Here is a 26,233-nt window from a genome sequence, read left to right as displayed (position 1 = left end):
ACACATCTCGTGAGAGTGTTGAAGGAGGTGTGTCAATCAATGGTGGAAAGATATGTAATCTCAGAATACGCGCGACGGACACTACCCTAATAACAATGAGATGAAGATGAGATGGTTACACTTATTGATCAGGTCGCTAATGAAAGCCGAGCTCTAGGCCTCGAAATAAAATCTAGACAAGACCAAGTTAATGGTCACTGACAGGAGTAACACCATACAGTTAAGAAATCTGCAAAATAGAATTGAAGTAGTAGATGAATTCATCTACTTAGGGTCCCTAATAAATAGCAAGGGAGGGTGTGAAACAGAAATAAGAAGGCGGATAGCATTAGCGAGGACAGCAATGTCAAACTTATCCAAGATATGGAAAGACAGATCCATAACCAGAAACACGAAAAGAGCCCTGGTAAACACCCTAGTGTTTTCGATATTTTCGTATGGTTCCGAATCCTGGGCAATAAAGTCGAGCGGACAGGCACCGAATAGATGCTTTTGAATTGTGGTGCTGGCGGAGGATGCTTCGCATACTTTGGTCTGCACACTGGACCAATTGTGTCGAATATTAAATGAATTAGGAATCACCGATCGATTGTCCTCCAGCTGCCGACGCCGCATTCTGGGTTACTTCGGACACATCACCAGGATGAGGACCCAAGACAATCTAGAAAAACTTATCGTGCAGGGCAAAGTAGAAGGTAAAAGATCAAGAGGAATCCCCATCACGGTGGATAGACCAAATTAAAGAAATTACAGGGCAAGCCTTGCAGACAAATATAAGAGTAACATAAGATCGGCAACAGTGGAGACAATCGACCCATCAGTGTTCATAGGACATGACGTCACAACTCTTCAGGAATGAAGATATGACTAAGAAGAAGAAGAAGAAGAAGAAGAGAAGGAAGAAGAAGAAGAAGAAGAAGAAGAAGAAGAAGCAGAAGAAGAAGAAGAAGAAGAAGAAGAAGAAGAAGAAGAAGAAGAAGAAGAAAGAAGAAGAAGAAGAAGAAAGAAGAAAGAGAAAGAAGAAGAAGAAGAAGAAGAAGAAGAAGAAGAAGAAGAAGAAGAAGAAGAAAAGAAGAAGAAGAAGAAGAAGAAGAAGAAGAAGAAGAAGAAGAAGAAGAAGAAGAAGAAGAAGAAGAAGAAGAAGAAGAAGAAGAAGAAGAAGAAGAAGAAGAAGAAGAAGAAGAGAAGAAGAAGAAGAAGAAGAAGAAGAAGAAGAAGAAGAAGAAGAAGAAGAAGAAGAAGAAGAAGAAGAAGAAGAAGAAGAAGAAGAAGAAGAAGAAGAAGAAGAAGAAGAAGAAGAAGAAGAAGAAGAGAAGAAGAAGAAGAAGAAGAAGTATGTAAAGTTTATTAGGTCTGTTATTGTTAATTTTTACACATTTTATGAGCTACTTTAAATGTTTATAATTTATCAGTGAACACTTGTTCTTATTCCCCGTAGTATTTAGCTTGTATTATGTGTATACTTATTTTGTATTATTATTAAAGCCTAACTTATTTAATTATCCCATATGTAATAATGAACACCGACAAGTTGACAATCAATCGTCACAAAATTTATATTACTTACAATCTACACATAAGAATAATAATAATAATAATAATATTAATAACAATAAAAATTAAGTGACCATGTAGATGTCGTCTGATTTTACCGAAGACTGGACCGAGAGCGGTATTCATAGTGTGAATCCAGCGTAATGCGTTCTTCTGTATTATGTTCTCCTTATTGACACATGACAGACGTTTCAAATTCAAATTCAAATTCGATATTTGTTGTTTGTTCGTTTGTTGGTATTTTTTTTTGCAGAAAATAGGAAGGTGGTACTTGGGGGACATAGAGGGCAAGTCTCCTGTAACATCCTGAATATCAGTACTTTTTTTTTATTTTTAAATGTACTTACTTATACAATTCCTATTCTCAGCTTGTATTGACTTTCCCAAAGTGAAAAATAGTATTCGAAATAGGGATTCTTTAATAATAAAACATTCCTTACAGGCAAGTTTTTAAGTAGATCATAAGAAACCATCTTTGAATCATTAGCCAATATTTATAAAATATCTTTATCATGTAATCTTAGTTTAACCAAAGGGACAAGCAATTTTGTAGTTGTGAATGGACTAATCATTAATTTTTTGAAATATTTCCAAGGTATGAACACAACTCTTCAAAATAATTTTCAAATAGCTTTAGTGCTGTTGTACCTCTACCATATTGTACCATTGTACATGTTACATTGTACATTGTACCTCTAAACATATACTATACCATACTGATTTAAAGTTTGGAGAAGAACATTACATGATATAGTTTTAAAGGGCCTTGCCAAATCAGTTTTCAGTATTTAAATTTTTTTGTCATTTCTTAAGTTTTCATAAACTATATTATGTGATGTACTCAATAGCTTTGCAGATCAATACTGATTTTCTATACGTTGGTATGTACATTTTACACACTCTTTCAAAATTTGCTGTTAACAAAAAGTAATCATTCAAATTTCATATTCAGAAGAAAGGTTTATAATCGCTAACAAGGTTGTTGACAGCCATTCTAAATCTATGGTCTATTCAAAAGCAAACATTAACAATTTAGCAGTAGTAGGTCTATAAAAAAAATATTTACCTACAAATCAAAATTGATTATAGCAATAAAGAAAAGCCAACAACGATTCTCAGGTCAGATCATCACTTTTTTTATTAGGACAATAGTTCAACAATCAGAAATAGGGCCCATTTAACTTTTGAATTACCTGCCAAGCATGAGGACCTTTTAACTGATCGAGGAGGTTATTATGTTAAAAATATACATGAACCAAAAGACATCATAGACCAGTTTAAAGGTAAGTGTACTTAGTTAAGAATTAGTTACAACCTTGAACTATTTTTTCTTTTAGTGGCCAAGGTGTTATTTAAAGAAATGGGAGTGGAGTTTATACTTAAAAGCTTTGATGTATTCTACTCTGTATTATATCGAGAAGAAAGTTTACCTCTAGATTTAATTTTCCAAGCTTATGAACATTTGCATTTTGGTCAGTTTCAATTAGTCAATCTGTCTGCATAATAACTTAAGCTCAATCGTTTTTTAGCTACTTCTAATCTCTATAAAACACTGAATTATTTGTTAGCTGACAAGTCATCGCTCAATGAGGATTTAAAGCAAAAGTATCGAAATGTGATAAAGATGTTAATTTATATTTATCTAGAAATAGTTTCAACAATTGAAAAGAAAAATGTCAACACTGAAAGAAATGATTATGAAGTGAGAAAAACAAAGAAGAATGTTGTCCCTCAGTTCAATTTAAACAAGAAAGGGATCATTTTAAATCTGATTAATTTGCTTGAGACTGATCTTGTGATATTTTGGGACCCTCCTATTGTTGAACAACAGTTTATAAATCTGATCGCTGAACTTTGTTATACCTTCTTGCAAAATCCAATCGTACAAAAAGCAGAGATTTTTCATTTATTAGGTATAATCTTTTCAATGAACTAATTTCTTGGTTAATTTAACTAGGTATAACACATCTTTTTAGGAGTACTCATAAAAAAGTACAACTATAGTTCCATATTCGTTGTTAGAATTGTACAATTGATCAAAGAAGGAAAAAACCAAGAGCACTTGGTTCACTGCATTGCAGACGATATTAAACAGTTAATAGAGACTTTTAACTGTAAAGGATTGTTTGGTGCATTAGTCAGGGAATTGACTGAGTGGCAGATTGATGCTGAAGGACTCCAAGATAACCAGGTAAATTATTAATTATTATGTCCACTGTATAGTGAATCTTATTTAGTGTGAGTGTATTATAGTAAGGTGTTTTATATTATCAGGCTAAGAGTCACACCTGGAGCATTCTACCACTGAACCACCAATGCTACAACAGTCTCTATTCTATTATTAAGATATGTATATAAAAAAAGTCTATCTATAGATATACTAATATTTTATAAGTTTAAACACTACTACTATTGTAAATTTTAGGATTAGAAAGCTTTTAGCACAACTTTGTCTTGACTTGAAATAATGAGAGTCATAATTAAGGTACCAATACGACTTTTATGTAAACACTATAAAAAGGATTTCGACCCCTTTTGGTCTATTCAATAAGGGTTGCTCTTCCTCTTGATATTTTTGAAAAAAGAAACATTAATTATTATTTTCGTTACAATACAGATTTGTACGCTAATGTTAATAATTCATATTCTTTGTGGTTCCTATCCGTAAGGGTTGTTACCCTAAGTTTGTTATTATCAGTTGCTTTTGACTAGGAGTTTTTATTATTTAAATTGATCGCTAACTTGTTGATCTATCAGCAGGATCTGTTGGATGCCTTGGAGAGGGGATGTCAGATGGATGTGATTTATACAGACTTCTCCAAGGCTTTTGATAGAGTCGATTACAGAATCTTGCAGGAGAAACTTAGAGTGTTTGGTTTCTCCAATCATATAGTTGCCTGGTTCACAAGCTTCTTGTCAGGCCGGACTCAGCAGGTTAGATTGGATAGTGCTAGATCCAGCAATATCAATGTATGTTCTGGTGTACCTCAGGGTGGACACTGCTCACCATTGCTCTTTAACATTTTCATTAATGATATAGCTACATGTTTTGAAAATAGTGCCTTTTTATTGTTTGCAGATGACCTGAAATTTTATAGAGTAATCCAGACTCCCAAAGATCAAATTTTATTACAGAATAACCTGAATAGGCTAAATGATTGGTGTGTCAACAATATCTTATTCTTAAACATAAAGAAATGTAATTATATTAGTTTTCACAAAAGAAGTAAAAAAGTTGTAACATCATACAATATAGAGGGAAGCCCTGTTCAGTATTCTGATACAATAAGGATCTTGGCATTTATCATTTAAATTTTAATAATACACATAAACAATATAGTGGTTCTGGGTTTTGTTCTGCGTAACTGTAGAGAGTTATCAGTTGAGACCTGTAAGAGAGTGTACATGTCTTTGGTTTCTTTCTTGGAGTATGGCTCAATGATATGGTCCCCCTATTACATGAACAGCTGTCTGGCCCTTGAAAGGATTCAGAATAAGTTTTTGAGATTTTGTCTATTTAAATTAAATTTGGATATACCGAACAATCATGTTTATGATGGTGCACGGGAAGTGCTCGCTATGACAACATTGAGAGAAAGACGTATTCGTCGTGATTTAACCTTTGCATTTAAGCTTCTTAATGGTCTGATTGTATGCCCCGACCTTCTCGGTAGAATTAGCTTCAATGTCCTCTCAAGACTTTTGAGACGAAACCGACTATTTGCTTTGCCTTTTCACAGTACCAACTATGCCACTCAGTCCCCTATCGAAAGAACCTTAAATATTATCAACCATGAGGATATTGAAGTTCTGGGCATTGGCTTGTCTAGTTTTAGGAATCAAATTAGAGAGATTGTGTAAACTCTTCTGTTGATTTTATGTTGGTTTGCGTGTAAAAACATATTTGTATTTTAGCTATTTTAAGGTGTAACTATTGAACTTTGTAATATTTTTTTTTTGTAATGGGGTTGATCCCGTCTATTAAATAAATAAATAAAAAAATTGATATTGTTAAAAATCTCTAGAGTTGGTGTAATAATGACATGATAGTAAATGTAGACCTACTAAAAAAACACACACCCTAACATGAACTGTGATTAATGACGTTTCAGAGTTCACGTGCATGTTCCCAAATATTAAGTGCCTTAGGCAATGCAATGCCGCAATTGATTTTTTCAGAAATTGTATATTTGGATCGCTACTTGGGTCACGAGGTACGTAGGCCAGACTTTTTCGAGGGAATTTTAAACTTCATTTTAAAACTTGTAGTCGGTGAGCCTAAGAATAGCGGTCTTAAGTATCATGACTGACTTGGTGATTTTTCTTTCGCATAAACGACATCTAACCAAAGATGAGAGGCAATGTAAAGGAGATATATATGTTATTTTGACGGATCATATAAGGGACAAAAGTCCGTTTGTCAGGTATTCATAGCCATTAAAGTACTTTCACCTAGATTAATTTATAATATTTTTAAGATCTAAAGTTTTTCAATTTTGGGCTACTTTGTATAAAGAACACGTTGTACCAATTGATAATGTCTTCACCGTGATGAAGAAAATTGTTGATGTATACTTATTCGATAAAGCACCGCTAGTTCGAAAAGCGGCGGCAAATTGCCTTTCAACGTTTTTATCTTATAACAAATATGGATCAGAGGTATTCAAATGAACATTCCTTTCATTGCCAAATATCACACTTGAGGTTTTTAGTTATCCCTGTCAAAAATGAGGAAGGCATTAGAAGCCAGGCAAGAGATGATTAAACCACTTTCGCCTCTCATTGAAAAAGCGAAAGAGCTCAAACAGAAAGAATACCAGGAGGAATGGGATAAAATGCTTCCGGAATTTAAAAAGACCATATACGAAGAATTGGCCAAACAAGGTAATTACTACAAAAATCTCTCTATAGTTCTTATTCATATCATGGTGTCTTTAGATCCAGAAGTAGACAAACTGGAAATCGACCGAACTCACGCGTGTGAAATTATCCGGACTTGCATGTCACATGGGAATTTTGCTGACGCTTTCCAACTGTGGAGGGATGTATTTGATGATTATGATGTGAACGTGATTGATGAGTGAGTTTTATGATTATAATTTTTTTTTAATTAACGATTCAAATAAGGTTATTGCGGTAAGTGATATTGGTGGGTTTAGGGACCGATAAATTAAAAGTTTAAATCACAAGAGAACAACATAGGGTCTTGGTCTCAAAAAAAAGGAATTAATTATATTTAGAGTGATGACACATGTTTTGCTCCTAAGAGTGCATCATCAGACGTTATGTCACGATTCTGTGTACACAAGGGAGAAAATTTCGGCACTTTAAAAGTCGACCTCACATAAATCCACTTTTACGTACATAGCACGTTTATATTTGCTGGAGCAAGACTGGCCCACAAAATATTAACCTACGGATATATTTTGTGGACTGGCCCAACCCATTGTGGGCCGCTTTAGTATTCAAGGACGTTGAGATTATTTTGACCACGTGTTTGTAATTTTGATAGCATACTTTTTGTTCGAAAAGTAATTTTTTTTTTCAAATAAAATGCATAGAAATATGACGAAGATCGCTCTGGTAAGTAACCTATAATTAAATTTTATTTGCACATTTGCAGTTAAAATTGTGATAATATGAATTTTGAGGTTATGAAAATACTGTGTTTCGGTGATCCGGGTTTGGGCCACTTTTGCATTTACATTTTTTTTGTTACAGATATAGAAGAACCTTTTCAGGATTCAGGTTCTGAATTCGTACCTTCTGGAAGTGAAGCTAGCGAGCTCTCTGGTTAGTTTGTTTCCTTATCAATCGATAAAAACATTGTATTTTATTATGTTTTATTGATTAATGTTTTGTTTATATTACAAACATAGAACGCACTTCCTGCGAGCAAATTATTCACGGAGCAAAAAGAAGGACAGTGGAAGAGAAATATTAGGAAAAGAAAGCGTGCTGCTGGTGAAGAATACGTGAACACCAAGGGGAGGGTGGTTTCTTCCAAGATATTTGAAGCCAAAGAATGCCTTGTTCAAAGAAGTACCACGAAAATTTTTCACAAAAATGGCGTGAGGCTCAATTCAAAAACTTTTTTAGTTTGGGATCTCACACTTTGCAGACTTATTATATTTTTGGACATGTCAGAGTTCTAAACAAAGAACGGAGTTATACCACGGAAAATATAAAACCAAAGGAACACAGGATGCTACATTTTGCCGAATGACAAAGGAGAAGACAAAAAAGTTTGCAAAACATTTTTTAAGCAATCATTGGGCATGTCTTGTTAAATGAAAAAAAATAAATAAAGAATTAATAATTAAAGAATTAATCAATATAATCAATCAATAAAAATTTATTACTTTAATATTGCTTTAATTATACCTGGATTAAATGAAATTCGAACGGAGGGATGGAGAATAACAGGAAGGAAAAAGGAGAGCAAAGATATGGGGAGTGAGGGCCAGGAAGCGGGCACCAGGGAACCAATGGAAGGAGGGAGACCCACTACAGGCTATAGAGACAGCTCAGGGGATCTTCTCAAAGGGAAGCCGACTAGCACTAACCACTTTGGTAGAGTGGCGTGGATTCAACAAGAGATCAATAAAATATAAGCGCCACCTGTTTTATCCCAGATGGATAAGAAAATCCCGATGACCAAGAAAACAGGAAATTACTAAAAGCACTATACCTACCTATAAACCTGAAATAAAATCTCACAAGGAAGAACAGACAGTTTTAAGTGAATCTATATTAAAAGAAAAATTAATAGTCAAACTTATTATTCTAAGAACAAGTTATGTTGCCCTTCCTAAATATAGTGTTTATATCAAAACTAAAATCTTGTATTATGTTGTTTGGGGCTAAAAGTTTGCATGGGTACTTTCGAAATAGGCCTATTTATCCAGTTTACAAGATCTATACGGTCTATTTCAATAAAATAACTAATATGTACCTAGTTATTATGAAACTATTCAAAACAATGGTGTGGTAGTAAAATCTAATGATCAGAGTGGTAACAATGTAATTTTGAGGTTAGTATTTAATCTAATATACTACAGTAAAGCTAATGAATGTTGACAGGACTTTGGTTTACTGGTTAGGTTGTTTTACTGACTGCATGGTTCACTAAACGTCACAAACATTAATCAAACCTGGCTCCAAAAGGGCTGCATGATTGCGGTGGGGGACCTGGGTGGATCGGTTTAACAGTGAATGTCAATGTAGATGTTATGGACGTTATTGGAGTAGATGAGTGGAGATTTCTACCTCTTATAATCGTGGATAAAGACCATACTGGGGGATGAAAAAAAAAAGCCTGAAAGTGGAAGAATACCCAGATTGAGGAATCGCCAATAGAGTAAGTAGATATAAGCATTGATATTTAAACTTAACGGTATGCGTGAGTCTACTTATATAAAATTACATGTGTAATATGTAGATTATCAGAAACCAAGATGCCAAATCAAAATATTAGGACTTACCAATGGAATTGGCCTTTTCTCGGGAACACAAAACTGGACACTTAAACAAAGAACCTTGAAAAAGTTGGGATTTAACTACACCACTTATAATCCTGCACTATTGCAGTATGGCATTTAGTATCCACAAACTAAAATACCCAAAAGGTGAGTTTTCAACTTTTCATGGGAGTAAAATCGGCAAAAATACCAAGAAACAACCTTCTTCAAAGGCTTGTTCTTCAAGACTCCTAGAGGTCAAAGATTTTCGCGCCAGAAATGGTTTTAGTAGGGATATAGGAGAATGAGCTGGGATCTTATTGGCTAGGATATGACTTCTGACATTAGTGAAATCAAAACAATTAAAAAAAAAATTAATGTTATGATTAATAATTTGAGTTTCATCATAAGGGTTGAAAATTATTGATATCAAAAATATAATTAATACTGAAATGATAACTGTTTATTTTATTAATTTTAGCACCAGAATAACTTAGAAATTGCCTCTTAAAGTTCTATAATCGAGCTATGCTTTCGCTAACATTTTAGATTCATTTTATTTTCTTATTCTTTATGTATCTGACGAAAATAAACTGTAACAGTCTGATGGCTGCATACCTAGGGTATTGAAGTCAAAAAGCACTGATGGAACACCACAAATCAATACCAGTTAATCTTATCGTCCCATTATTCATTAAATAAAAGTCCAAATGTCAAGTATCTTTCTCTAGAACTAGACCTAACCAAAATTTACAATTTGTATAAAACTGAAACTGAACAACCCGTTTCATTGTTTGTTTTTCGTCAAATATTTAAAAATGATTTTAATTTAAAGTTTCACGCGCCATTATCCGATAGTTGTCGCAAATGTGATGCTTTCAATATTAAAATTAAAGCAGCTATGGCAGATGGCCAAGAAAGTGAGGCAATTAAAGCAGAACAAGAGCTGCACCAGAGGAAAGCTGAAGCTGCTAGACAAGGCATGAGAAACGATGCTGAAGCTGCAAAATCGGACAATGACCTTACCGTAATTTCAACAGGAGTTGCGTACTACAAAAGGCAACTTGGGACGTTTTGTTTTGGGATTCATGATCTTCAAACTCGCGTAGTACACATGTACATGTGGAAGGAGAATGTTGCATCCCGGGGTCCTCAGGAAATTGGTTCCTGTATTGCACACTACATTAAGAACTTTGTTACCACAAGAAAGCTAATAATGTACAGCGATCAGTGCGGTGGTCAAAATGGGAATTTCAAAATGGCTGCCCTTTGTACATACATTGTATTATCCAGCGATTACACAGTTAACAAGATTGACCATACATTTTTAGTTTCTGGTCACTTCTAACTTCCAAATGATCAGGACTTTGGATTAGTCGAAAAAAAAAACAAAAAACGCTATAAAAATATTTTTGTTCCCAATGATTGGATGCAAGTGGTTCTAGAAGCCAGGAAAAGAAATGCGTTGAATGTAGTAGTTATGACATCCAGCGACTTTTTTCCAACAAAAGAACTAGAAAAGGCATTAACGAATCGTAAAAAAAACGGAAACTGATGAAAAAGTACAATGGTTGCAGTGGTTTATACAGTGGCTTCGGTAGGATAAGGAAAAACCGGAAATTATCCAATTTAAATATTCCAATAACGAAAATGTTTTATTTAACGAAGTTAATGTAAAAAAACGGGGCAATCAAACTTTCCATGACATGGGCAGACTTCTTCCTCTGTTCGAGGGACCTAAGCCCATACAAGAAAAGAAATACCAGGACTTGTTATCTTTGCATGATTAATATATTCCACCAGTAAACCATGAATTTTATCGTCAACTGGTTCAAAATGCACGTGTTGAAGAAGACTCGCATGTTTTTGAAAATCATGAGGAAGAAGAAAATGATTAATAAGAGTTTTGTTTAAAAATGTCTGAACGTTTACCTAAAAATAAATTATTTTGCTTTAGTAATTCATTTTTACTCTCAAGTCAGTAAAAAAAAGGTTATGCAAAAGTGGTCCAAACCACATACAAAATCTTATTTTTCAAAAAAAAAAGGCCAAAAACTATGTTTAATATTCCACCACTTACCTTAATAAAAACAAATTAAGAAATTCCTACAATCGCCTCTAATAATTTCGTAATTAATCTTCAAAAAATTTCATTATTTTCATTTGCGAATTTCTTCATAAAAAATATTTTTGGCTTGGGCCACTTTTGCTCTAAACGCCTCATATCTTATAGTGTAATAATGGAACATGAAACACATAGAAATCTGAAAAAAATTGGAAATGCATTAAAGTCTATGGAACAATAAATATACCATATAATATGATAATTGAAACCTAGAGTCAATAAACTAAAAGGAACTACATAAAGTCTTGGTCTCAAAAGTATTTATTAATTCTAACAGTGGGTTCACACGTGTTTCGCTTATATTAAGAGCATCATCAGACCTAAAAATTAAAAACAAAGAAACTAAATACCATAACGACCTTAAAGTTAGATAAAGTTGGTACTTTAAAAATCGACTACAAACAGTACATGCTTACGGTCACATTATACACACATATTAAATAAAATAAATTCTTGGGAATGCGATACGCCACAAGTTTGTAAAAAACCAAAACAACTAAATCAGAATTGATAAAATACAAAAATATAAAATTATTTTGTCTTAAGTGAGATTCGAACCTACTGCTAGTCTCGAAAAACTTTTTAAGGTACCAATTTTATCTAACTTTAAGGTTGTTATTGTATCTAGTTTTTTGAATTTTTAGATCTGATGATGCGCTCTTAATATGAGCGAAACACGTGTAACCTACTGTTAGAATTAATAAATACTTTTGAGACCGAGACTACGAAAAATAAAATTTATTTTAGAAAAATGCAGTGGTGTACTTTTTTTTTTAATAAATAATATTTACCATAAATCCCTTATGGACGCCATATATAGGTAAAAATTAATTTTTCTCTTTTTACGTTGAAAAACGCACCGTGATGCATAAAACACATCTGCAAATTAAAAAAAATATATCTACAGTTAGTTAAAAAAAAAAAAGTCTCATTCTATTAAAGGCCTTTTATAAACTTCTTTAAATAGTATGCAATATACCATACTTGAACGTTTTTTTGAACTTGAAGAATTTTTTAACAAGATGTTCTTCTAGTACAAATATAAACGAATATTAATCGGTAAGTAAGGCAACTTTTTGTGTTATCGATCCCTATATGCAACAATATCACAAACCTTATTCCATTTTATTTTTTTTTTTCTATTTAGAAACGACGATAAAGATAAAATCGTTAATGAATTTTTGGAAAACTATTTCAAGAACATCTACATGCAAGGCTTGCAATTCCTTCAAGCGTTAGAGGACGGAATGTTGCAGCTTGATGATTGCACTTTAACCTTGGACGATGTCAAGAAATATGATGTGTTAACCGTGAGTTAATTTTAGCCAAATATAATTTCGTTTGAATATAGTTTAAAAAAAAAACCGTTTGTTGGCATAAAAACAGTGCCTTGCAGTTTTTTTATTGACTTCGTATACTCTTTTACTAATAAATATTTTTAATAAACGATATTACTTGAAGTTATCTTGACACAAAACTTCAACTTTTAAGCAAAAAAATTAGCCTAGTCAAAATAAATTTTCGGCTTGCAATAATTCAGGGAAAGCTGAAAATTTACATAGGTGTTAAAAAGAGTATTACAAATAAAATGAAAAAAATCCCCATCGATCCTCCTTGTGCTAAAAGTTTTATTCAAGGTCAAACGTCAAAAATATTGTTTTTTCACGTTTATCTTGTAAACGGTAAATTTTATCATAAAAATAGGTTAGATAAATATTGTAGATCAGAAAATTACCCACACAAAATGTCTCTACACTTTTTTTCGTGCGAGTCACCATTCTTGAAATATTGCGGTTCTAAAAGTTGAAAACATCGTATTACACATAATATGCACACATTTCCGCACCACCTGTACTATACGAGGTAGTGTGCTCGGCGCGTTTTTTTTTAACGTGGTTTCCCCAGTAGGCATAGTCCACAATCTATTGCAAGTAAGGAAGTTTCATGAAGTAGCGTTTAATAGCGTTATTTTTAGTTGTATTAATTTAAAAAAATGAATTATTGTTATGGATTATATCGTTTAAAAAATTATTGTATATCTGTATAAAAATGTTATATATGTTAAATAATTTTATTATAATGTAAAATCAAAAAAATCTTCATCTTCGCTTTCTTCTTCCTCTTCTTCTATTTCTATAGATTCTGATAAATATAAAGATGAATCAATTGTCTTTTTTATCTCATACGGATCCTCATCTGCTAAATTTTTGTCAGCATTGGAGCAAGATTGTCCTTAACAATGCGTACACGCTGCTGAGCAAAAAAATCTTACTCTTTTACAGCCACAACTATTACTACAACCCTTTTTGCAATTACAGAAAATAGTGTTAAGGAGTTTTTCTGGAGCAGGTGGAAGTACAGTTTGAATTGGCTGCAAATTATTATCTGTCAACCTCCAACCCCAATCTTGTGGGTCCAGTTCATTACCAAGCCAGACTTGAACTTGGTAGTATACTCGATATAAGTGTTGACAAGCAGAAGCAGATGTCGGAGGAAGCCAAATCTTTTTAAACACTTCTGCGCAATCAATTAAATCGGTACGTTTTTCAAATAATTTAAAAACTTTTGTTTTACCTCTTTTATAGAGTGCAGATGTAGTGTCACAACCAGATATTGCATGCTAGAACAAAACATGAGATTGATATTTTGGGTACTTTGCAGTTAAATTTTGAGACGAATATATTTTTGTTTGTACTTGAGCTTTTCCTGGTTTAAAAAAGTAAATAATTTGATCAATTGGTGTTCGTGCAGTCAATAGTATTAATAAATCGATGTCTTCGCCCACAATGATCGTTCTTGAATTTTTCTATTGCTGTCTCAACTATGAGGACATCAGCATCATTGTCCGCTTGTTTTACAGAAATATTCGCAGCGATTAATTTTTCAGAGAGCATTTCAATAAAGCGAGACTTGTTGTGATTATTTGCTAGGAATTTTTGTTGATTTGTTGAAACTTTCATAAATTCATCAAAAACTGAAAAAAATTGAATAAAGCGGGTATACGACCGACGACTATTCAACAATCAGGTAGACAGTTACTTATTGTATTGAATGTTCCATGTATGTCAGTATTTTTGAAGAAAGAGCGTATATCAGTATTTATATATCTCAAGAATGGTGACTCGCACAAAAAAAAGTGTAAAAACATTTTTTGTAGATAATTTTATGATCTACATTTTTTGTCTGACCTATTTTTATCATAAAACTTACCGTTTACGAGATAAATGCAAAAAACCAATATGTTTGACGTTTGACCTTGAATAAAATGTTTAGCACAAGAGGGATCGATGGGGATTTTTGCCATTTTATTTGTTATACTATTTTTAACATCTATGTAAATTTTCAGCTTTCTCTGAATTATTGTAAACTTTCATTTTTTTCTATTTATTTTGACTGGACTAAATCAGACAAATCCAAATTTTTCCTTTTAAAAAATTATCTTTTACACTTAACTTCATCTGTTTCAAACAAAACCCAAATTTCACCAATAAAAACACTTAAGGTATTTTTGGTTTTTAAGGGTTGGATGGGTTTTTGCATGTAAGCTCCTTAATTGTGTACAATATACACTGGGACCGAAATTGAATATACATGTATAGGTATCTTGGAAACTAAGAGAAGAAAATAAGTTAAATAGAAAAACATATGTTCTCAATTGGTTTTCTACTTTGTTTCCTCTGTTAAGATTCTTGCAAAATATCCAGGAACATTATTTACGGTTTCATTAATATAATTCGATGTTTTTAGATAGAAATTAGCAGAACTATTTGTATTCAAATTCAAATATATTACTTAAAATTGTACAGTGTTGTTACAAAGTTAAGTGTTTGTGCCCTAAGTCACAAGTGACATATCGGGACACATTATTTCGGAATACAATTATAATTTAACAATAGATTTGAGAGCTTGTTACAAAAACCAAATTAAATTAGTAAAAGTAATATTTAAATTAATTAATTCTTCTATTCTATCAATAAATAATATTTGCAAATATACCAATAATTATAACACTTGTTTACGTTAGAAAAGATAGCTCTAACAAAACATTTTCATAGTTACACCTGATCCATTCGGTTATCCGTATATTAAACAGTTTTTTTCTCATAGCCTTTAAAGCATGTGGTATAAAATTAAAGATTCTTGGCCCTACATAAGAAATATGACGTTGACAAATTATAATATCTACTTTAGTCAAAAAAACATGTATTAAGGCGTTGGGGTAGAATCTTGTAAATGTTTTTATTCCTCATAAAGTTAAGGGTGCTCTTCAAGTAAAGTTCTCTTACAGTCAAAGCACCACTTTCCAAAAACAAATTAACTGTTGGGTATCTTTTTGGTTTTTTATTTATTATTTTTAGTATATATTTTTGAGTGATAACCAGGTTTGATAACATTGTGATTACCCCAAATTCTTATACCATAATTTAGAATAAATTCAACCAGAGGTTGATAAACCACTTCCAATAACTCACGAGGCATATAAATTCGCGTAGTTGATAAAACTTATAAATTGTTTACCATATCTTTTTAGTTATGTAATCAATGTGTATCTTAAATTTCTATCAATATAAATGCCGAGGTATTTTGTGTACGAAACTAAAGAAATCCTAAAATCACAAGTACAATTTTCCATCTGATTTGCAAAACAAGGATAACTATGTATTGCTAGTTGCACAGGTTCTTCTTGTTGATCACTGTTATAAATCGAGAAATTTATAAAGTGGGCTTTATTACTATTTAGAGTTAGAAGATGCTGATCTAATAATTAATGTGATATATTTTGCAGCTAGCTTTTGCACTTCTGACCATGATTTTGCTTTTACTAGAATTACTGTATCATCAGCGTAAAAAATCATAGAACAATTTGTTGTTTATATATAGATCAAAAATTAAAGTGGCCCTAGGACTGTACCTTGTGGGACACCTCATTCAATTGTACTTATCTCTCCAACGAAATAATTAATTTTTACTTGTTGTGTTCGATCAAGTCAAAGGCTCTTGCGAGATCAACAAAAATGCCTAAGGCCTTAATGAGGGTTTCATTACAAACTATTTAATATTCGCTCTATCAATTGTTGAATTGCATCCTCAGTGCTCATTTTACTTCGAAAACCAACTTGAGAATCTGACAATAATTTATTATTTTTTTAATGTTTTACTAATGTAATTTTAATGCACTTTTCAAGTAATTTATTCAGGGCACTCGTTATTGCAGTATAGGCCGAGGCACTGGCTGTCACCAGACTTAAATATATGAGTTATTGAGGAGTTTTTCATGATTTTAGACAAATTCGGAATAATAATTAGTAACATTTTTGATTGGTTTCAATATCTGCAAACAAAACTTCACTGGCCTTAATATCGTCCAATTGGAAAATCCTTGGACATCTTTACAATTTCCACTGTACAATAATTTTTGCAATCTATTTCTTATTACAGTAAATAAGTTCTCTAGGGGATTCTTTTTGTCACAATCAAAGGATTTTGATAAAAATTCAAGTAAAACAAGAGGTCTGAATTGACGGTGCATATAACGTCGCCTTGCACACATAGGGGCGTATCTGATATATTTGTATTTTACAGGAAAAGCATTTTAAGATGTTGGTTCAAGAGAAACCCTCGCTGTGAGAAAACGGTTTGGAATTTGCGGCTTAAATTTTGTGCTCATGTGGGCATCTATGATTAGAACAATTTGCTATTATGAAATTTTAGATAAGTTTTCCAGTTTTTCCAAAAATCAAAAAAAGATTGAGATACGCCTTTTTGTGTGCTGTAATCGAATTGTTTTAAGAAAGTTACGCCCTTTGCAAAATAACAACAACCCATGGTAATCAAACTTTTACTCGAAAAATTAAACATTTATTAAGTTTCAAATTAACCTAGTACTTCAAAGAAATGAAAAGTGGAAATCCTGGCCTGGCCTTAAAAAAAATTCTTATCGCAAAAAAATAAACGTAGGTTCCTTAACGCCCTTAACACTATCAGCTTTATAAGAATAAGTAAACATTTTTGTTAATTTTTTAACTTAAAAAATATAATATATAATAAACCAAAAGTAAAAAACTCTAACAAAAAAACTAAACTGTTTATAACATAAAACGATAAAAATAGGCACTTATTCATGTGGAAGAGATCTGTAAAATGACACATGCTCCTGAGATCGAATTACAGGACTTTCTCCACTGCACAAACAAATTAGGTCCTGATATTTTAGACATGTTATCTTTGGTCGTTTATTGTTCATTGTTTAAGTTCTTCGAGGGAAAAAATGATCTATGTTTGTTCTCTTCAATGTGAGGCTTCTATAATGTTCATCACAGTGAGACACTTAAAAAAAAATATTATCTGGACTTTCCTTTTCAACTTTAATTTCAAAGATTTCTGTCCAGTTGATTTGGTTTCTGTCATCATCTTGGCGTATGCTTAAAACTCTTAAATCTTTCGACAAGCCTTTAAAATCTATGAAATTGGAATTATATTATAGGGATTTTTAGCCCTAGCTAGTCTAAAAATCGGAATCAACTGAGATGGAACAAATATGTTTCCTGAACGCGAAATGGCAGTACTTATGGCACTATAGACTGAGTTCCCTTCACTTTGACCATAAAAGAGCTCAAAAAATCGAAGATGAATTTGCCTAATGTTCTTGCTGCTTCTTACAAAATATAGTAACATTATAGCGTATCTAAGATACGCCTTTTTGTCTGCTGTTTTAAAATGACTTGATGAGATACGCCTAAACAGTTTGCGTGCATAACCCAGACAATAAATTATATTGAGTTACGCCCTTTTCAGAGCAGCTATAAAACACCAAATTTGTCAACCTCCGGGCGAAATCCAAAAAAATTCAAATTATGAGTTACGCCCCTTTGTATGCAAGGCGACGATAAATCCATTAATGCAGTGAATATTATTTCTTTTGTTGTTATTTTCAAATATCTTAAATTGACCTTAAACCAAATTAAGCACTTAAATTTTAATTCCATACTGCATAATAGAAGCGCTATATTTGACACCTACCGTAATATCTTGTTATTAGGAACAAATCGCTTATTATACAGAAGTAATAAGATTCGTGGAATTAATGGAAAAGGGCGTAGTAGAAATGATGGAGCTCCTCGAGTCGACCACAATAAGCGACATGCATGAAGCGATAGGATTTTTCATTGCGACCTACCGGTTTAAATTTGATAACGCCCATATTGGCATTAACGGTATAAATTATTACATCAATAGAGTGAACATTTTAGTGTAATGGATTTATTTTAGCCATGATTAAGATGGTGAATGTAAACGACGCGGAACGGAAGGAGGCGCTCCTAGAGGCCCTCAAAACGATTTACCTAAAAACTGATAGTCCTTCCGGATTAAGGTTTACTAAACAAACGCGCACCTTCTCATAATTTTAATGTTTTAATTTTAGTCAGCACTGTGAAACGGTTGTACAAAGATTAATCGGTTTATTAAGAACCATTACCCGTGCTACCATGCAATCATTTGAAACGATGATCTCAGAATGGACAAGAAGAGGTCTAAGAAGTCCTAATTTTTGTAAAAAATACATTTTAACTTTAATTCATTTTAACAGGATGCTTTGATAACCGCATAATTAATCACCTGTGGAAGTATTTCACTGGTAACATAAAAGTATCTGAGGAAGAACAGAATGCTAGTCTAGAACTTTTGAGGTGTGCCGCCCTTAATAGGACAACTATAGTCACTGACAACATTAAGTTGGTGGTGTCGATAGGTAAGTTTGTTTTTTTTGTAAGATGATAGTTTATAGCAGAACTCCTTTCAGTCAATGTCTAGATTTGGCCACTTATTACAAGAATACGCGCTTGAATTCGCCATTAGTTTTTGTACATACTTTAATAAGTTAGCGAAACATGTGTCGAAAGTAAAATAAAGAGATTTCGTCAAAGTCTTGTGATTTGGACGTCATATTAAAGGTTCCAACCATATAGGACTATTGGCAAAATGGTTTATTTGAATCCCATTTCTGGTACAGTATTGCTTTCTGGGGAAACTAGAAGTTATATTCTTCAAATGTTGTTTATCATCTAGAAACGGGTCATGCGGTATATTTGTGTTGTAAATTCTAGGCTTTTCGTTCTAAGAAAAAATATGAACTTTTCCATACCTGTTTATTCTTGAGACTGCTTGCTTAATGTATAATATGTATACCAATCGAAATTTATAATTCTCAATCCTCGGTATCTAAGCAGGAAACAATTCAGCCTACCTCAACCTTAACAAAAAAAGTTCATTTTTTATGACAGTATTAATATACAGGGTCCTGCAACAGTGCGTCGGACTTCCATAAAGCTTAAAAAATTTTCTAACCTCTTAAAAAAATTTTGGGACCTGATAGCGCATATATGGAAAATATTTTGAAGTATACAGGGTGCTTCAAAAAGTAGGGCGATATAAGCAGCATTTTTTTTTTTAATGGAATGCCATTTTTTTATTTTTAAGACCGCCTTAGGCTACCTAGTATACGCGCTAAATATGGCTGCTTTGTCATGCGCAGTTTGACTGCAATAATTTTTTTTTTATAAAAAAATCTAAAAATCATTACATCATTTAATTTCATCTTGATACTAGAAATGTTAATTCAATGTCAATATTGGACTTCATTGGGATTCTAGAAGAACGGAGAATTACTTTGACTTAAATTGTTTCCTTCTGTCATATACGGGGTGTTCGCAGTTAGCAATTATATTTTACGAATTTTAAAGCTCCATTTCTCGCTTTTTTTAAATGGAACACCCTTTATATTTTTTATCCATTTAATGAAGATTTAATACATGAACATTTTTTATTATGTAAACATATTAGCTATCTTTAGTCGTTTTTAAAATATTCACGATAATAATTAAACAAGCATATTAAAAATATTTATCATTTTATTATTATTACATTAAGTGTTCAATATGTCCTCCGTTTTGTTCAAAACATAAATTAATAAGTTCCTGAAAACTGCATTTGTGGAGTTACTTGAGCAAACGCATCCCGTATTCTCTGCTCCATATCTACTGCCATTGTAGGTGGATTTCTATAAACAATTTCTTTTACAAAACTCCATAAAAGAAATCTAATTTTGTTAGGTCAGGTGATCTGGCTGGCCAATTAATAGGTCCATTCCTTCCAATCCAATTCATTTTTCTTCAAAGGTTACATTTCAATATTCAGTGACATTTCGAGAAAAATGTGGGGAGCTCCGTCCTGTTGAAACCACATTCGGTTTCTAGTAATTAATGGAACATTTGCAAGTAATCTAGGCAGTTAATTTTATAAAAATTGAAGGTACATTTCTCCATTGAGATGACCATTAAAAAAATAGGGACCGATAATGGTGCTTCCAATAATTCTACCCCACACATTTAATGACCAAAGAAAATACAAGAAAAGAAAATACAAAAAAAAAGCTACTAATTAAAAAAATAATAAGAAAATTAAACAAGAAAATCGAGAAAACTAAAGGATGTTTAATAAAACGTTAATAAAAAGGTAAATAAATAGTGTAACGTATCGGTTTTGATTATTTCCCTTTCAAAAAAGGTCCAAAACTTATTTAAATTTAACTTTAAAAATTCATAAAAAATTCAAATCAAGAGCAATTTACTTGAAATTTCTTGTTATTATAAAAAGATCTATTGCTAATGGACGGGAGAAGATTATAAGTAAATTGGTGAATTATTTTTTTAATTATTATTTTTTTTACCAAAAACAGTCCAACAAATCTCATATTGAAGTATCAAGTTTTATATGTATCAGTGGTTTTTATTGAGTTTTACTGGCTCATTTACAGAGGTTCTTCTTTAATTATTCCTAATTTTTTTGCCAGGTCTAGAACTCTCCTTGTGATCTAGCAAGTGCTTATATCTGTGATGGTCTTTTGTTATTATAAGCACAAAATTTAGGAAATACAGAAAAAATACTATTTAAAGAAATAATAAGAAAATTAGACAAGAAAATCGAGAAAATTAAAGAATGTTTAATAAAACGTTAATAAAAAGGTAAATAAATAGTGTAACGTGTCGGTTTTGATTATTTCCCTTTCCCTGGAATCTAGCAGAGTTTTTCGATAAATTTCTTAATTTTTGAAAAATACTTTTGGGGCAAATTAAATGCCTTTAATTGATTTCCTCTTTATTAAGTCCCATTTACAGACGGTCTTCTTTAATTATTCCTCATTTTTTTACCAGGTCTTGAACGCTCCCTGTGATCTAGCAAGTGGTCGGATCAGAAAAAATACTAATTAAAGAAATAATAATATAGAGAGATCTATTGCTAATCGACGGGAGAAGATTATAAGTTAATTGGTCAATTATTTTTTTAATTAATAATTTTTTTACCAAAAACAGTTCAACAAATCTCATATTGAAATATCAAGTTTTATATGTATCACTGGTTTTTATTGAGTTTTACTGGCTCATTTACAGAGGTTCTTCTTTAATTATTTTGCCAGGTCTAGAACTCTCCCTGTGATCTAGCAAGTGGTTATATCTCTGATGGTCTTTTGTCATTATAAGCACAACATTTAGGAAATACAGAAAAAATACTAATTAAAGAAATAATAACAAAATTAAACAAGAAAATCGAGAAAATTAAAGGATGTTTAATAAAGGGGCAAATAAATAGTCTAACGTGTCGGTTTTGATTAATTTCCTTTAGTTCCTTTCCTTTAGTTTTGGGTTTTTCTACAAATTTCTTAATTGTTTAAAAATACTTAATTCTTTCCAGGCACTTGAGAAAAATGAAATGTCCCTTTATTGAGTTTTACTGGCCCATTTACAGAGGTCCTTCTTTAATTATTCCTCATTTTTTTGCTAGAACTAGAACTCTCCCTGTGATCTAGCAAGTGGTTACATCTTTGATGGTCTTTTATATAAGCAAAAAATTTAGGAAATACAGAAAAAATAGTAATTAAAGAAATAATAAGAAAATTAAACAAGAAAATCGAGAAAACTAAAGGATGTTTAATAAAACGTTAATAAAAAGGTAAATAAATAGTGTAACGTGTCGGTTTTGATTATTTCCCTTTCCCTAGAATCTAGCAGAGTTTACCTACAAATTTCTTAATTTTTGAAAAATACTTTTGGGGCAAATTAAATGCCTTTAATTGATTTCTTCTTTATTAAGTCCCATTTACAGACGGTCTTCTTTAATTATTCCTCATTTTTTTACCAGGTCTTGAATGCTCCCTGTGATCTAGCAAGTGGTCAAATCAGAAAAAATACTAAATAAGGAAATAATAATAAAGAGAGATCTATTGCTAATCGGTAGAAGAAGACTGTAAGTTAATTGGTCAATTATTTTTCAAGTTATATTTTTTTTTTCAAAATAGGTCCAAAAATTATTTAAATTTACCTTTAAAAATTCATAAAAAATTCAAATCAAGACCAATTTACTTGAAACTTCTTGTTATTATAAAAAGATCTATTGCTAATCGACGGGAGAAGATTATAAGTTAATTGGTCAATTATTTCTTTAAGTAATAATTTTTTTACCAAAAACAGTCCAACAAATCTCATATTGAAGTATCAAGTTTTATATGTATCAGTGGTTTTTATTGAGTTTTACTGGCTCATTCACAGAGGTTCTTCTTTAATTATTTTACCAGGTCTAGAACTCTCCCTGTGATCTAGCAAGTGGTTATATCTCTGATGGTCTTTTGTCATTATAAGCACAACATTTAGGAAATACAGAAAAAATACTAATTAAAGAAATAATAACAAAATTAAACAAGAAAATCGAGAAAATTAAAGGATGTTTAATAAAGGGGCAAATAAATAGTCTAACGTGTCGGTTTTGATTAATTTCCTTTAGTTCCTTTCCTTTAGTTTTGGGTTTTTCTACAAATTTCTTAATTGTTTAAAAATACTTAATTCTTTCCAGGCACTTGAGAAAAATGAAATATCCCTTTATTGAGTTTTACTGGCCCATTTACAGAGGTCCTTCTTTAATTATTCCTCATTTTTTTGCCAGGTCTAGAACTCTCCCTGTAATCTAGCAAGTGGTTATATCTTTGATGGTCTTTTGTCATTATAAGCAAAAAATTTAGGAAATACAGAAAAAATAGTAGTTAAAGAAATAATAAGAAAATTAAACAAGAAAATCGAGAGAACTAAAGGATGTTTAATAAAACGTTAATAAAAAGGTAAATAAATAGTGTAACGTATCGGTTTTGATTATTTCCCTTTCCCTGGAATCTAGCAGAGTTTTCCGATAAATTTCTTAATTTATGAAAAATACTTTTGGGGAAATTAAATGCCTTTAATTAATTTCCTCTTTATTGAGTTTTATTGTCCCATTTACAAACGGTCTTCTTTAATTATTCTCATTTTTTTACCAAGTCTTGAACTCTCCCTGTGATCTAGCAAGTGGTCAAATCAGAAAAAATACTAAATAAGGAAATAATAATAAAGAGAGATCTATTGCTAATCGGTAGAAGAAGACTGTAAGTTAATTGGTCAATTTTTTTTCAAGTTATAATTTTTTTTTCAAAAAAGGTCCAAAAATTATTTAAATTTACCTTTAAAAATTCATAAAAAATTCAAATCAAGAGCAATTTACTTGAAACTTCTTGTTATTATAAAAAGATCTATTGCTAATCGACGGGAGAAGATTATAAGTAAATTGGTCAATTATTTTTTTAATTAATAATTTTTTTACCAAAAACAGTCCAACAAATCTCATATTAAAGTATCAAGTTTTATATGTATCAGTGGTTTTTATTGAGTTTTACTGGCTCATTTACAGAGGTCCTTCTTTAATTATTTTGCCAGGTCTAGAACTCTCCCTGTGATCTAGCAAGTGGTTATATCTCTGATGGTCATTTGTCATTATAAGCAATAAATTTAAGAAATACAGAAAAAATACTAATTAAAGAAATAATAAGAAAATGAAACAAGAAAACCGAGAAAAACTAAAAATATTTAGTAAAACAGTAATGACAGTGGAAACAGATGCATAAAGTGACAATTTTCATTGGGATTTCAAGTTCTTATTATTCCTGAGCATATTCGTGCGAAATAATTGGATTTCGTTAAAGAAACGGTATTTCTTAATTAACGGCAATTTTGTCAATCGAAGTACCATAAAGCCTCTAAATGTGAGGTTTTTGGAATACATCTTGCAATGGAAGGTTTACTTTTTAAGCTTTGTCCTTATTGACCATACAGTCGATCCCGGCATATACTATTTTCAGTATTAACCAAAAATGACATGTTTAGATAAATAATCTTAGCTTTATCGTAATTAAAACACTTACAGGAATAATGAAACACTGTAAATTACTTATTATTATGTGTAATTTAAAAATGTTTTAATCTATTTACATGATTTACTTTTCTGTATTCTAGACTGATTTTAATTAATCAACTACATTATGTTTTCTGTTTTAGTATTTTTTTAAATTTTAATCATAAAAATGTGTATTTAATTTAATAGCTTTGAAGGATCCCGGTCCAGATACCGTAAATATGAGACTAATGGGCACAGCTTGCCATTTCCTAGCAGTAGCAGGAAATGAAAGGGTGAACGTAACGTCTGCAGCTCCGCCATTCAGAATAGCAGCGAATGAACCACTTTTCCAACAAATCTTTCAAATTATGCTTAAGTACTTCAGTAAACCAGTCCCGTTTTATTATAAATTTATGGAGGGTGCAATTGAGTTTGTTTATAAGGTGACCTCAACTTTTTTGATTTTTAAAAACGCTGGTTAGGAAACGGACGATTTTTAGGTGTGTGCTAGGCCGGAGCTACACGTAGATCCGTTCCTAAAGGAGGTCTCCAAACAATTACATAAGTTAAATGCGAAGCAAAAAGGGGTTAATCGTTTTATGTATGTCAGATTGTGCCAAATATTGGGACAGGTGGCTATTCAAGTTTTAGACCATCTAGATGGCTCAGTTTATAGAGAAATGAAGAGACGCAAAAATATTCAAGAGGAACGGAAGAAGAAGAATAAAAAATCTAAGAAACAAATTACGTCTGAGACTGACCAGTCAAGAAAATCTTGCACAGATTCTTCGCCAAAGGCATCTACTAGTAAAGCGGTAAGTGATTATTATACACTCACCGGCATGAAAAACTTAACATTTTATAGACAGCGAAAGGTTGGGAAATTGTGAAACAGGTCAAAATAATATGTACTACATTGAACAAAAGTGAGTAGTTTGCGAGATACATGGTGTCAAGCATTTTAGGTTTTAGCATAAAGGTTTTCTAATATGAGAAACAAGGCTCTGTTAATTTTTATGTCCAAACTTTTAAAGCGTACCACTTACAGTACTGTTAATAATAATATTAGTGTCGGTACAAATTATGGATTATACAGTGCATCCCAAAAGTTATGTCTAAATTCATTTAAAATTCAGGGGTGTGTTCGAAAAAAAAACGCTCGGACCCGTCGATTTTTATGTCAAGTTGCGCATTTTTGTAGGTGAAGTTTGTATATTATATAGGTTTCTCAAAAATAAATTACGACCATCGACTTCATTTTTTCAAATGAAAGCACCTTGTTTTTATTTTAAAAAAAGAACAAAAATTAAATTAAATGTTTAAAATGGTTGCCATTCACGGCTTGACAATATCCAAGGCGATCAATAAAGTCTCATTGCACATTTTCAATCATTTCCGGAGTTATGGCGCGCACTTCTCTGCGAATTGTCTCTTTCAAGTCGTCTAGATTATTTGGCCTATTAACAAATACCTTCGACTTGAGGTATCCCCAAAAAAAAAAGTCCATTGGTGTTAGGTCAGGCGACCTAGCAGGCCATTCGATGGGTCCTCTCCTTCCTATCCACCGATTGGGAAAGGTTTCATCCAAAAATGTACGCATAGTGCGGAGGAGCGCCATCTTGCTGGAAAATTAGTTCTTCGTCAAGATAGTCTGGGTCCAATGGATTTAGAAATAAAGCTAGTAATGCTGGAACTAATTCAAATTGGAGAAAATCGAGATACACTCGTCCCGTTAAAGTCTGTTCAAGGAAAAAGGGATCTATTACTCTTCCGCGCCCTACACATTTAGTTTTTGAGGGTACTGGGTGTTTAGTTGGTCCAGCCAACAATAAAAAAATACGAA

At 32.0% G+C, this 26,233-nt stretch overlaps 1 protein-coding gene and 1 long non-coding RNA gene across 7 annotated transcripts in view; one reads left to right on the top strand and one right to left on the bottom strand.

The window, feature by feature from the left end:
• The window catches only part of LOC126742237 (uncharacterized), a 263,438-nt gene that overhangs the window by 84,268 nt on the left and 152,937 nt on the right, over nt 1-26,233 (bottom strand). The window lies entirely within an intron of this gene.
• LOC126742225 (condensin complex subunit 1-like) overlaps nt 1-26,233 on the top strand; it is a 36,320-nt gene that overhangs the window by 6,331 nt on the left and 3,756 nt on the right. For 2 of the 5 annotated variants that reach the window (XM_050448835.1, XM_050448838.1), the window contains 16 exons: nt 2,699-2,837; nt 2,892-3,026; nt 3,084-3,467; nt 3,531-3,745; nt 5,667-5,768; nt 5,824-5,978; nt 6,033-6,213; nt 6,267-6,438; nt 6,493-6,634; nt 12,287-12,449; nt 18,179-18,353; nt 18,409-18,511; nt 18,563-18,669; nt 18,728-18,889; nt 24,598-24,833; nt 24,891-25,205. In XM_050448835.1, coding sequence (XP_050304792.1) covers nt 2,699-2,837; nt 2,892-3,026; nt 3,084-3,467; nt 3,531-3,745; nt 5,667-5,768; nt 5,824-5,978; nt 6,033-6,213; nt 6,267-6,438; nt 6,493-6,634; nt 12,287-12,449; nt 18,179-18,353; nt 18,409-18,511; nt 18,563-18,669; nt 18,728-18,889; nt 24,598-24,833; nt 24,891-25,205 — 2,886 coding nt within the window. The other 3 variants (XM_050448839.1, XM_050448836.1, XM_050448837.1) reach the window with 3 other exon arrangements.

This window comes from Anthonomus grandis, chromosome 11 (assembly GCF_022605725.1).
Source record: "Anthonomus grandis grandis chromosome 11, icAntGran1.3, whole genome shotgun sequence".
NCBI lineage: Eukaryota > Metazoa > Arthropoda > Insecta > Coleoptera > Curculionidae > Anthonomus > Anthonomus grandis.
This window is presented reverse-complemented; position numbering and strand designations above follow the sequence as displayed.